Below are 14,699 nucleotides of genomic sequence, written 5' to 3' on the forward strand. Positions count from 1 at the left end.
ACATCGAAGTCTCACAATTTAATAACATCTGGAAATTGCTTGTGGATAATCTAGGCTCCCAATCATAGGAGATTGACCTGTGAGCCATCCACTCCATAACCCACCCTTCTCTCAATCCCCCTCTACTTTAATTACTCCCCTCTCTGCCCCCCCCCTTTCCCTTGTCATGTGTATTCGTTCTTGTCCTTCATTGTCCTTAGTTGTAATTTGTTTGTCAATATCTAGTCTGAGTTCCCCCCCTCCGAGAGGGCAATGAAATATATATTTTTTTAATATTTTTCTTATTTTACTACACTTTTTATTTAATTTTGTACTGTAAATAATTAAAACGTATAATAAATAATAAAGTTGTCCCCCGAAGAGGGGGGGGGGGGGTGGATGGAGTGCCCTCAAAAAAGGGCCGGGAAAAAAGCTAAAAAAAAAAAAAATAAATAAAAAGATTATTGTCCGCCATCTTGTTTTCTCCGAAGAATCTGCACGGCGGAGTGATGTGATTCGGTTGTGGGCGGGTCCTGGGACCAGGAGCGTGGATTGTGCCCTATACATACGTGTAAATCAGAATCGAGAAATTTGCATGCCGTTGTATAATACGCTATAATAATTTCTCAATATCATCTAAAGAAATGTATTTTTTGTTTGTTAGATAGTTCCACAATAAGTTTATACTCAGACATTCCATCATGTTGTCCAGTTTTCAGTTTTTTGTTTTTCAGTTCTTCCCAATAGTGGCTCCAGTTTCCATCTTTGTCTGCCCCAAATCCGAACACATCGACCTGGGAGGAAAGACAGACAATGGGCCTCATTCTTGAAGCGATATAAGAACAGATTTCATTCTTAACTAGCATTTGTTCTTATTTTGTTGAGATTCAGCAATGTTTTCTTATTTTTGCTTTTCTCCTATAGGCAAGACCACATTCTAAGAGTGGCCGAGAGCACTCTTACCCAGATAAGAAACTCTTATTTATTTTATTTCTCTTATTACTCTGTATTATATACCACAAAACTGAATGTCATTGGCATATATTGGAGCGCAGTTAGTTTGTCTCCCCTATTTTGAACATTTAGCAACCATCCGATTTGAAATCAGTTTAACAATGGCATAGCTGTTGCAAAAATAAAAAACCGACTGTACATACAGTAGATTTCATTCTCTGTTCTTCATGCACGCCTGGTGATACTAAATCCAAATTGAACTCTGCCATTGGAAAGAGTAGATTTGGCCCGATCCAGTGTGCAAGTTGGCTATAATAAGGTAATTTATAGGCCTCATATCCTATATTCTATAATAATATAAAAAATTGCATGGGTCCGGATGGCAGAATTCAGTACTGTATCTACAAAACCTTCTGTTTAATCATCTTCCCTTTATACATTTCCTTAGAATTTTTGTACATGTGATCTCAAGAAGTATACTGAACGAGATCAGTGGCAGTTTCTTATGTCTGGTCATTTTTAGCATGGTGTTATTTACTGTCAAAGATGCAAAAAAAAATCACAATTCATATTCTCCTTGGTTTCATCACAATTTCAGCAAGCCTAGTAATAGACACAATATTTATGACACTGGGAATACATTCACTGATGTCCTTAGATGTCTCTAGATACCAAGAACATGCAAATGGACCTTGTAGAAGTGGAGCAATATTCCATTTACTTAGGTATGTATTTTAGGCGGATTTTCAGAAAATAGGGCTCTGGGCTTAAGAGGTTAAAATCCCAGAACTTTTCAATAATTATTGGCGTTCTGCTTCTGAAATGGATTATATATTGCTGTAGAACAGTTAGATGCTCTGGCCGCCCAGGCTGTGCACATAGAACGCATATCGACTATATCTATTTGCAGAGCCAGATGAGTGGCTGCTTAACCGTTTCAGATTGAGATACTCTGGAGCATCAACTCAGACACAACAGACGCCACAGTCGTTCAGTATTGAAAAAGCCTACATTGCTGGAATGATTAATTTAGCATATATACAATACGTATAAGTCTTTATTTGTCATCAGATTAACACACACACACACAAATGCGATGGGCAACCCACAGGAACACACACATGCATGCACTGAGTCGTGAGACGTGTGTGTGTGCGCTCGGACGTGTGTGCCAGGGGCGGAGCTAGGGGGTGGCTACCTGGGATCAAGCCCTGGATGTATTCTGAAAAGCCCCGAATCTATTTAAAAAAAAAATAAAAAAAAATAAAAAAAAAATAAAAAAAAATGATTTCTTTTTATTTTTTATTTTTTTTTACAATTCATCATTGTTACATGAAAATATGTTTGCACCAGATTTAGCAGAAGCTAATTTCCATCTGTGGTCTATCCAGCTGCTAACTGTATTTGAGTGAGTTAAGTCTTGGTGTTATGGTAGACTCAGACCTAAGCTTTAAATCACAATCAACAAGTTGACAAAAACTTAATTCTTCCACCTTAGAAACATAGCTAAAGTACGGCCATTTATAAATCAAAAGGACGCTGAAAACCAGATCCATGCCTTTATCTCAAGCCAACTCGACTACTGTAATGCACTCCTTACCGGCCTCCCGAAAAAATACGATGATAACTATTTTATTGCAATGCACTATTGCATTATTTTATTCTATTTTACTAACTATTTTATTGCACTGCACTATTTTACTTTGTATCAGTGAATCATAGACGCCTGGCCATAAGAGCATTCGGAGCATCTCTGCTCTCCCACTATTGAACTTGGGGGAGCAAAGGTATGATCTTGCTCCACCACTTTTTGATTATATGAAAAATATGATATATCCCCCCCCAATATATAAATCTAACCATAACTACGTTATGGTTAACTGAGTTTTATAGTGAAAAGAGCAGCTTTATTGGTCAAGATTGAAGGCTCTATATTGCAGGAAATTGCACGTACAGGTTCATTAAATTCAAAATAAATCTGTCGTCACCCCTTGCCTGCACAAAAAAAAAAGAAAAAAAAAAAAAAAAAAGAAAAAAAAAAGGGGGGGGGGGGGGGGGGGCATCTGGGCTAAGCCCCGGATCGCCTACAATCCTAAATCCGCCCCTGGTGTGCGCTAAGCCGTTTATTTATATTTATTTATTTCTGGAGCATCTATTCACTCTGGTTGGATGGTGTATTGTACTTGTGCTCTATAATAACAATATATTTGAATCTAATCTTATTTTGAAATCAGTCGCAACTCGCAAATCGCTTCCTGTTGAATGGATCAGCATGCAATTGCCGAACCTCTCAAGCTGTTTTGCACACGCCTCATCGGCCTTATAAGGAGCAGCCGGGGCGTGCAAATTAATTGAGCGTGAACGCGCATTTGAGTTTAAGAACACCCAACACACCTGGGTAAGAACAGATTTGGACGTTAAGAACGGGTTGATGAATGTGGTGTGGTTTTTCTTATTTTTCTCTTAACAGAAATGTCTGAAAGAATATAATAAAAATAATAAGCGAGTATTGGTGAGGCGGCTAGGTGGCGCAGTGGGCAAAGCGCTCGCCACCAACGCAGGATATGCTGGGTTCGAGCCCAGCTCTCGGCGTTGCTACCAGCTTGGCTGGTCGTTCATACTAATACAATTGGCAGTATTAGGGGGTGGGAAGCTGGTGGGTGGGGATCGGACATTGTGGACAGCGACTCCTACAGGTCGGTTGGTGCGCCTGCGCAGTAGAATCAGGAAGCGACGGGGGCGGCGTGTCCCTCCCACGCAGACCCTCGCCGCTGAGAGATCGCGCGGTGCAGGTGAAAAGATGCGACGGCTGCCTCTTCGAGTACCGGAGGGGACACGTGATGCAAGGCTTCATCCACATTGCAGCCGGCTTGTGGGAGGCATGGCCAACCAACGTTCGAGACAGTGGAGAGTAGAATTGGACAATACGAAATTGGGGAAGGGAGGAAAATAGAAAAATGCGGAGAAAAAGTAGAAAAAAAAAGAGAGTATTGGTGAATGAGGCCCAATGTTACATGAATGGAGCATGGACTTAACCTTTGTATTAGATTTTATTTTTCTATTTTACTAATGATTTGCCACAAATATATTTTAAGTCCCTCTGTGTGGCCACTGATGGGAGGGTTTCCTCTTATTCAGCTCAATCCGGTCCAAACTACACCATTCAATTTGCTGAAGAAGTGATGTTTCTTCATGACAAGGTTACACAGTACAGGTCTCTATATATAATATAATATATTTACCTCATCACAGATGTGCATGCTAAGAATCACAGCCAGGATGCCAGTAGATGGATAGGTGCCGCTCTTTCTCATCCATATTTCATGAACATATCTGATGAATGCAGGATGGAGGATCGAAATCTGTGTGGGTTATGAATCAACAGTTAACCTATGGAAATGTCATTGGACTGATATATCTATAATAATAATAATAATAACTTTATTTGTATAGCACTTTTCATACAGAGGTTGCAGTTCAAAGTGCTTCACAACAGTAAAAAATACAGGCATAAGCGAGCATAAAAAGATAGACAGGTAGAATCACAGTGTTTCACATTAGGATCTAGCATCCCAATAGGCTCTCCGCTTACACTTTTCAGTAACACAAATAGTAAAAATAGTTTAAAATGATTCAGTTTAAAAATAGTAAAATAAAAATAAAATAAAATAAAATAAAAATTATAAAATAGAACAGACATAAAAAATACAGGCATGAGCGAGCATAGCAAGATATGGCAAGTGACAACAATGCATAAAGTTTACAGACAATCCATGCTGATTGATCTGCCATAAGCAAGTGAAAGTTTACAGACAATCCATGCTGATTGATCTGCCATAAGCAAGTGAAGATTACAGTCTGTTCTAACAAACCAAACTGCCATGTATTAAAGTTTACAGACAATCCATGCTGATTGATCTGCCATAAGCATAAGATTACAGTCTGTTCTAACAAACCAAACTGCCATGTATTAAAGTTTACAGACAATCCATGCTGATTGATCTTCCATAAGCATAGTGTTTCACATTAGGATCTAGCATCCTAATAGGCTCTCTATTCAGTAATTAAAAAGTGCAATAACCGACTATAATAATCTATATATTTTTTTACCTTTTATATACTTTTAATTAGGGCTGTCAGTTTATCACGTTAAGTACATTAATTAATTACGCGTTATAAAAATTAACTCAAAATTAATAATACAAAAAAAAATGTATACATTTGTATAAATTTATTTTTGTTTTATCTCATTCATTCCATAAGAACCGTAAAAACGTAGAATAAACATTTACAGAATTTTTTTTTAATGGCTCATTTGCATGTTCTTGGTATCTGATTCTAGGGACATCTATGGATCTCAGGGAATGTATTCCCACTGTCAGAAATACTGTGTCTACTAGGCTTGAGTAAATTGTAATGAACAAGATGAGAATATCAATTCAATTTTTTTTAATCTTTGACTGTGAATAACACCATGCTAAAATTGACCAGACATGAAAAATCTAAGCAAATTAATAAATGGAAGATGATTAAATAGAAGGTTTTGTAGATACAGTATTGAATTCTGCCAACATGCAATTTGAAATGATGATTATAGAGAATATCAGGCCTAAAATGGTTATGCGATTAAAATGCGATTAATTATATAAATTAATTACAAATCCTGTAATTAATTAGATAACATTTTTGTATCGCCTGAGAGCACTACTTTGAACCCTTTACCCACTACAGCACAGTTACAGTAATTATTTGTGACTTATTGGTCAAAATGGAAGACCTGTTTCTGTTTGACTCACCAAGTCCTTGTTAGCCTTTATCTTTGCTTTCACGGGTCGGTACGTTCTGTTGGATGAAATGATACAAGAACATTTCATTGTAAAGGGATTTGAATGGAAAACATAATGTGTGTGTGTGTGTGTGTGTGTGTGTGTGTGTGTGTGTGTGTGTGTGTGTGTGTGTGTGTGTGTGTGTGTGTGTGTGTGTGTGTGTGTGTGTGTGTGTGTGTGTGTGTGTGTGTGTGTGTGTGTGTGTGTGTGTGTGTGTGTGTGTGTGTGTGTGTGTGTGTGTGTGTGTGTGTGTGTGTGTGTGTGTGTGTGTGTGTGTGTGTGTGTGTGTGTGTGTGTGTGTGTTTCTTTTGCAAAATGCGTTATATCTCATTCTGGCTTCAGTGGCTTGCTTTGTCCTATTGGAGCACTCTGGTGCCAATAGGCGCCCACTGAAATAATTTTACTCAATGCACCAATCACTGATCAGGACCACGCCCCTCTGTTTTGCATCATAAGTATTATGTATCATGTGTGGTAGCCGTGTAATCTCCCTCCCGCTTGTTTCATGCAGAAATTTGGCTCACTAGCATCTGTACTGTATAAGAAGATGTATTATAACTGTGTTATAACACCCCTTTGGTCAGGTATAAAGGTCTACGGATAACATGATTCTGGGAGCTCTTTTGGGGTAACCTGGCCTTGTACCCCGGGGAGTCATCCGCCATAACTCTTGACTAACTAATCGAACCCGGAACCTTCTGATTACGAAATGCCCGTTCTACAGTACCTCCTGAGCCACTGTCGCTCAGTAAACTGAAGGGTAGATTTATTTGGTTTCCAATCCTTCACTCCAGTTGATGTGATTTGTTGATAATGCAAATGATACACCCATAGACTCTCACCTTGTAATGTGTCCCGTGGTGAAGGCACTGACGAGCCATCGGAGGTCCGTCACCTTGAACGCAACGAACACAAGATGGGTGTTCTCGTCCAAATCAATGGCACTCTCAGGATACATCATGTGAAGTGTTGTCTTGTTTCCAACATCCGATTCGTATCCCTTGACATTTGATGAACCCCGGTTCATTCTAAAGTACAAAGAGTGAGAGAGAGAGAGATATGTCTTAATGTAAAGTCAGTCCCCGAGTCAGTCGCCATGGGTTTTGCTCAGCAACGAATGTGCACATTTATAGTTATTATGTTTGTTTTTATAACTTTTTTTATCGAAGCATCACTGGCGGGGACGTCATACGACCGTCAGTCACTTATTGACCTAAACTCCGGACTCAAAGGGGAGTTTAGAGACACTTTATCATGCCAAGAATGGCCATCGGAGATCAGGCGAGACAAAGACAACGCGCCGGCAGACAAAGAAGGACGCAAGACAAAGAGAAGACACAGGGGGAAGAGGAGCGGGATCAGATTAAGATTAAGGAAATCTGCTTACCGTCCGGCTATTCCATCCATCTTCCTAGCGAATGCCCGTTCACTAGAGAGTAAGATGGATGATTTACGTGCACAGGTCCGATTCCAGCGAGAGATGAGGGAATGCAATATCCTGTGTTTCACCGAGACCTGGCTGAAACCAGTGACTCCCGATCACAGCATCTCTCCCTCCGACTCCTTCACCATCTTCAGAGCGGATCGTACAGAAGCCTCCGGGAAGAGCATCGGCGGGGGGCTATGCCTTATGACCAACAACGGCTGGACTAGCCCCGGGGAAGTGAAGATACTCTCCCGTTCATGCTCTCCCGACATGGAACACATCACGATCCAATGTCGCCCCTTCCATCTGCCGCGCGAATTCACTGCAGTGATAATGACGGCAGTGTACATCCATCCCCAGGCGAATGTCGACAGGGCGCTAGGGGAACTACACGACCATCTGAACGCGCACCAGATCAAGCATCCGGACGCAGCCATGATCATAGCCCGGGATTTCAATCAGGAAAATCTGAAGAAAGTCATGCCGTCTTTCTTCCAGCACATCGTCTGCTCCACAAGGGGAGGAAATACACTCGACCACTGCTACACCCCGTTTAGAGCCGGATACAAGGCTGTACCGGCTCCACCATTAGCGGGAGCAACAAACACATCGGATCACGCCGCCATCTTCTTGGTCCCAGCGTATAAACAGAGATCACGTGACGCCGTCGTGTCACGTGAGGTAAAAAAATGGGACGACCAATCAGAGGCCATGTTTCAAGACGCACTGGATGACGCCGACTGGGGAATGTTCAGGAGGAGTAATAGTGACGTCAGCGATTTCACAGACGCTGTAGTGTCATTCATAACAACACTGGCTGATACTATCATCCCCACAAAGAAGGCGAGGGTGTTCCCAAACCAGAAACCATGGGTGGACAGTACCATCAGAGCAGCCCTGAACTCTCGCACCACTGCTTATAACCGGGGCAGAGAGTCAGGAAACATGGAAGAGTACAAGACAACAGTCTACACTCTGCGCAAGGCTGTCAAACTTGCTAAGAGGACGTATGCCGACAAGATGGAGGCACAAATGGCACAGAATGACACAAGAGGATTATGGCAGGGACTGAGGGCTATAACTGATTACAAAGTCAGTGCCCCCTCAATGGGGAGCGACGACGCCTCCCTTGCGGACAAGCTCAACACCTTTTACGCTCGGTTTGGTGCAAACAGTGGCACTGCTAGCCCAACGGCTAGTGACGTCACTGGTGCGCCGGCTGTTGTGGAGGGGGGGGGGGCATCCGCGGGGGGGCGGGGACGCTCTCTCATTGACGGTACACAGTGTGAGAAGAGCATTTATGCAGGTGAACACCAGGAAGGCTGCTGGCCCAGATGGAATAACAGGACGCATACTTAAGTCCTGTGCCAACCAGCTAGCCCCTGTGTTCACCGCCATATTCAATCAATCCCTGGCGGAGTTGGTGGTCCCTGCCTGCTTCAAGATGTCTACCATCATCCCTGTACCGAAGAAACCCTCCCCAACATGTCCAAATGACTACAGACCGGTGGCACTCACCTCTGTGGTCATGAAATGTTTTGAGAGGCTGGTCAAGGACCACATTTGTGCCTCCCTCCCCAGTGATATGGACCCTATGCAATTTGCATACAGGACAAACAGGTCCACTGACGACGCGGTCTCCCAGGTACTGCACAGCACCCTCTCCCACCTTGACCGTCAGAAGGGGGGCTATGTAAGACTGTTGTTCATTGACTACAGCTCAGCGTTCAACACCATAGTCCCCACCAGACTGGTGGACAAGCTGATCGAGCTGGGTCTGAGCTCCGCCCTGAGCGCCTGGGTACTGGACTTTCTGAGTGAAAGACCCCAGGCGGTCAGGGTGGGGGGTCAGACCTCCAACACCATCACCCTGAGCATCGGGTCCCCCCAGGGCTGTGTTCTAAGCCCCCTGCTGTACTCACTCTACACACACGACTGTGTGGCCAAGTTCAGCTCCAACTCCATAGTGAAGTTCGCCGACGACACGGTGGTGGTGGGGCTGATCTCGGACAACGACGAGAAGGCCTACCGGGAGGAGGTTGAGGTACTGGAACGCTGGTGCCAGGACAACAGCCTGCTCCTGAACATTGGTAAAACCAAGGAGCTGATCGTGGATTATAGGAGAGGACAGCAGGAGACACACACACCACTGATGATTAACGGGGCTACCGTGGACAGGGTGAGCAGCTTTAAGTACCTGGGGGTCCACATCTCAGAGGATCTGACATGGTCAACACACATAGACACAGTAGTAAAGAAGGCGAAACAGCGCCTCTACCACCTGAGACAGTTAAGGAAGTTCAGAGTATCAGGGAAGATACTCCAGTCCTTCTACTCAGGAGCTGTAGAGAGCATCTTGACCGGAAACATCACTGCCTGGTATGGAAACAGCACGGCACAAGACAAGAAGGCCATACAGAGAGTGGTGCGCTCAGCCGAGCGTACCACGGGTATTGCACTACCTCCCCTGCAGGTTCTATACAACAAGAGGTGCAAATCCAGAGCCTGCAGGATAATGAAAGACCCTCACCACCCCAATAACAGCCTGTTCCAGCTGCTGAGGTCAGGCAAACGCCTGCGAACCCCAGCTACTAGGACAGAGCGGCTTAGGCTCAGCTTCTTCCCCCAGGCCATCAGAGTCCTGAACAATGAACATTGAGTACCACTGTAACACTTTAGCATGAGCGGGCACACACTCAGGCCGCACGCACCCTCACTTATTGCCAAAAGGAAAGGCCACTTTAAATTAGTATTAGCAACAGTAACAGTGTATTGCACTACTATTACTACTACTGTTAACTGTCAACTGTTACCCGTCATTGCACAAATTTATTGTTACCTACTACCTGTTATTGCACAATTTTATTGCAATTTTTTTTTGTATTGGATTCTATTATATATTATATGTTGTACCAATTGCACATCGTTGCGGGCAAGACCACCCGCATTTCATTGTATATCCGTATGCCGTGACAAATAAAACTCTTGACTTGACTTGACTTGAGATGAGATCATAATGTAAAGTATAGAAAGAGATACATCATAATGTAAAGTACAGAGAGAGATACGTTATAATGTAAAATAGAGAGAGATACATCATAATGTAAAGTACAGAGAGAGATACGTTATGATGTAAAGTACAGAGAGAGATACGTCATAATGTAAAGTATAGACCTCATGGTACCAAAGCACCTCAAAGGCACTAAAAACAAAATTACAAACATCACAAAACAAACTGGTCAGACTACTGCATGACCTTACTCCTAGAACCCACCTCACCCCTGCCCACTTTGACAACCTAGGATGGCTTAGAGTAGACGACAGAGTACAGCAACTTGCAATGGGCCTGGTCTACAAGATACACTACACGACTAAGGTACCCATGTACATGTCAATACACTTCCCAAAGGTCAGTGAATACCACGAACACAACACCAGAGGGAGCTCCACAAATCATGTTAAACCCAGATTCGGCTCAAACAAGGGACTAAACACGTTTCGCAATTATGCCACATCAATGTGGAACGCCCTACCCACAGCTGTAAAGGAATGTGCATCACTACCCACTTTTAAAACCACTCTCAAGGAGTACCTATGGGAGACTGCAATTTGAAACTGGCCCCTGTAAAAATAATGTCCTAACCCAGTAATACACAAGACCTTCTTCTTGGGACCAAGTAAGGTTTCGTCGATAATCCAATGTACAGTTACCCCCACCCACCTACCCACCCCCCCCCCCCCCCCCCACCCCACCCCACCTACCCAACCCCCCCCCCCCCCCCCCACCTCCTCCAATGTACAGTTTCTTCGTCAAATGTATATACTTTTTTAAACTCTTTTTGTATCACAAACACTACTGTATTTGTAAATCTGGTATGTCATAAATGTATAGATGTAGCAGTACTGTCTATCTCTATGTCATGTATGTCATATATGTTATGATGAATTGAAAATGGGGGACCCTGATGTAAACAAGACGAAAGTATTTATCTGGTCTGCATCCCCTTAACAATTGTGTGTATTGAGCTGTACTGTATTGTACCCATTCTGCAATCTGTTAATAAAATTTTCAATCAATCAATTCAATCAATCAAACCCCCCGCTGTGAGCGTAAACATAAGAGGGGTATGCACGGAGGACTGCAAGCTAGGCTAACCTTAGCTCCCCATAACCCTGCGTTACCCAGCCTCTTCCTAGCTAACGTGCGGTCTCTGGCAAACAAAATGGATGAACTGCGGTTGCGGATAGGGATGTCCCGATCCGATCACATGATTTTCAGAAGATCGGGATCGGGGGGAATAAATCTGGAGTAAAGAAAAATGTATTCAACAAACATGACCATTTCACATCTTAAACTCATAATGAGGCCTTAGTTTTGGTTTTAAATTACATATCATCATTCATTTATTTATTGTTGCACAGAGCAGAAGAATTTGCCAAAACAAACTAATTTCTTTTGATTTACACCGTCGCACGACAGTGACATATGCCGAAAATAGCAGACCTACAAGCTCACAACGCGTCGCTCCCGCAACACCGGCAGGTTATGTCCACCTGATGACTCGGAGCAGCTAGACACAATGTCAGAAGTTTGGAAGCATTTTTTTATTGAAACCGATACCAGTCCAATAGCCAGTTGCAATGTTTGCAAGGCGGACGTTCCGCGTGGAGGAAAGAACAGAGCTGCGTTCAACACGACCAATCTATGGTGCTTTGCCAAACAGCTGTATTGATTGCAATGCCTCGCTTTAATGAAGTTAACGTTTGTCTGGATAACGTCAACATTCGCTTTGTGAGGATTATTGTCTGCGTTTCAGACCAAAATGGAGCAAATCATTACATAAGTCGAACACTGTGAATGTATACTAATGTGCAAACAGATTGAAACTTTGAACATTTCTCGTATGAAGCACATTCTAAGGCGCTCAGGGTGAATGTAATGTGAGCCACCACGCTCGAGGGGCTATTGAGGCAACAGAGGGGCTTGTCTCGCTTCGCCAGTTTCTGACAAAAATGTGTGAAAGATCGGATCGGGCAAGATCGGTATCGGCAGATACTCAAAAACACATGATCGGGATCGGATCGGGAGCGATCCCTAGTTGCGGATCATCAATCATAAATGGACTATGGACTACAATGTCGTGATTTGTACGGAAAGCTGGTTAAATAGCAGGATTCATGACTGTTTTTGAGCTACCAGGCCATACTCTCTACACAGGGTGGACAGAACAGCTGACAGCTCCGGTAAATCCAGGTGCAGTTTTGTGTATTTATGTAAACAAAACTTGGTGCACAAACACCACCACCATTGTGAGTCACTACTCTGCTAACTTGGAATCTCCCATGAGTGAATGCAGACCATTCTATCAACCCAGGGAATTTACAGCTACAATTGTGACTGCAGCATACATACCTCCTGATGCAAATGCTATGCTAGCAATGAAGGAACTTTATACGGACATAAGCAAACAATTGAACGCACACCAACCTAAAGTCTGTTCTCCCAAATGTTACCATCATGTCTCTTGCCCCACAAGAAGAGACAAGACATTAGACCATGTTTACACCAATACAGCTGATGCATACAAATCTGTCCCCCTCCCCCATCTGGGAATATTTGACCACCTCTCTTTGTTCATGCCGCCAAAGTGTGAAGCCCTCAGTTTGAACATTTAAAATGTGGCCTGACGGGGCAGACTCTGAGCTGCAGCACGGGTTCCAATGCACGAACGCATGTGGCAGAGAGCATCCAGGCCATCACAGATCACAAACCCACCGAACAACTCACTCCCAACCACTGACCCCTCCCTCCCGGATGAGCTCAATAACTTTTATACCAGATTTGACATGGACGACCAGGAGGCGCCCAGAAAGGCTGCCCTCCCTGCCAACCTCCAACCCCTCACACTCTCCCCCACTTACGTGTGGATAGCACTGAGCACGACTAATGCACGAATTGCCGGGGACAGACCAGAGGCGCGTCCACACCGAATCCAACTTCAGAGCGGGCGGAATTTACATTGGAACAGCTGTAAATGCCTATATAGTCTATATGCAAAGTCAGTCCCCATTTAAATATTTCCAGTTCCAGTGTTCTATTCTGTAATTGTCCATTTTGCATGTATAACCCGTTATTATCTCATTAATTAGAATGTTAGAATGAATATTAGAATGATAGTGTGACTGTATTCCTGAAAAAGTATAGTATGGTTTATTTGTATTGGGAAAGATACAGACCCATTAGCTGGTTGAACAATATCTATATTTATATTAAACAATACAGAATATACAGCACTTCTTGGGGTCTGTAGGGTAAGCACTTATTCCCTCCCCCCTGAACATTTATGGAGATGTATGGGCCTTTTAAGTCAGTGATAAAAGTGTCTTTCAAGGATAAGTGAGCTCCTGCACTGATTATTATAGTTCAATATTCAATATTTGATCACCAAAACCCCCCAAAAAGCATAAAAAGGGGGACCCCCGCCCGAAAAGGGCCCTTAAAAATCGAGCTTGCGCGCTATGCACGCTCAGTTAAAACACACAGGTATAGTGCCCTTTTCAGCCTTTGAGCAACTGCCCCTCTAAAGTCCTGTGCATGTCCCTGCAGATATTGAGTGTATTTCTGTGAAAATGTGCGTGGCATACGCCTCAAACTCCAATCCTCAACAACCTGGCCCTCAACACCAAGAAAACCAAGGAGCTCATCGTGGACTTCAGGAAGCCAGCGCACACCCCCCCGTCCACATCAACAGGACAGGTTGAGCGTGTCTCCAGCTTCAAATTCCTGGGAGTCCACATTTCCGAGGACCTGCCATAGACGGTGTGCCATAGAAACTATACTCACCAACTGCCAGGGGTGTAAAGTACTTGAGTAATTGTACTTCGTTACAATACTTAAGTACTGTTTTTGGGGGATTTGTACTTTACTCTAGTATTATTATGTTTGTATACTTTTACTCAATTACATTTCAGAGGAAAAAAACATACTTTTTACTCCTTACATTTAAAATGCAGACCTACAAAGTACAAATCTCGCAGGTCCAACTATTTTAATTAGTATATTTGTTTCTCTGGCCGAACTAACGTTAACGATAATAATCCTGCGGCCGCACTTTATTTAAAAACAGCCAATCAAATCCCCATCAATGGAAAATGCACCCGCCCATACCCATGCTGATTGGTCCTTGTGCAAGACTAGAAAGTGGGGATGTTTGATTATTAAACACCTGCTATCAGAAGAATAGACATTCAGAAAAAAAGTTTTTTTCATCTCTTGTTGTGAAACTGAACTACGATTTAAAATTATTCTAATCTAGTTGACGTGGTCATGATTTAAGAATGGTTGTTGTTGTTTTTGTTGTTGTTGCTACTGCTGCTGGGGATGTGAACGGAGGGGCTTTGTCTCGCTTCGCCAGTTTCTGACAAAAATTTGTCAAATTGGTTACTAATGTGAAAGATCGGATCAGGAAAGATCGGTATCGGCAGATAGTCAAAATCACATGACCGGGATCGGA

General features: G+C 43.1%; 1 protein-coding gene across 1 annotated transcript in view; it reads right to left on the minus strand.

Annotated features, from left to right (window-relative positions):
• Positions 1-208: 208 nt before the first annotated feature.
• LOC311230610 (CMP-N-acetylneuraminate-beta-galactosamide-alpha-2,3-sialyltransferase 1-like) overlaps positions 209-14,699 on the minus strand; it is a 33,688-nt gene continuing 19,197 nt past the window's right edge. Inside the window, exons 4-7 of the mRNA XM_084316939.1 lie at positions 6,602-6,787; positions 5,730-5,775; positions 4,176-4,295; positions 209-773 (exon numbers count right to left, since the gene is read on the minus strand). Coding sequence (XP_084173065.1) covers positions 612-773; positions 4,176-4,295; positions 5,730-5,775; positions 6,602-6,787 — 514 coding nt within the window. The 3' untranslated portion in view covers positions 209-611. The remainder of the gene's footprint in view (positions 774-4,175; positions 4,296-5,729; positions 5,776-6,601; positions 6,788-14,699) is intronic.

This window comes from Notolepis coatsorum, assembly GCF_963971535.1.
Source record: "Notolepis coatsorum genome assembly, chromosome: 6".
Taxonomy (NCBI): Eukaryota; Metazoa; Chordata; class Actinopteri; order Aulopiformes; family Paralepididae; genus Notolepis; species Notolepis coatsorum.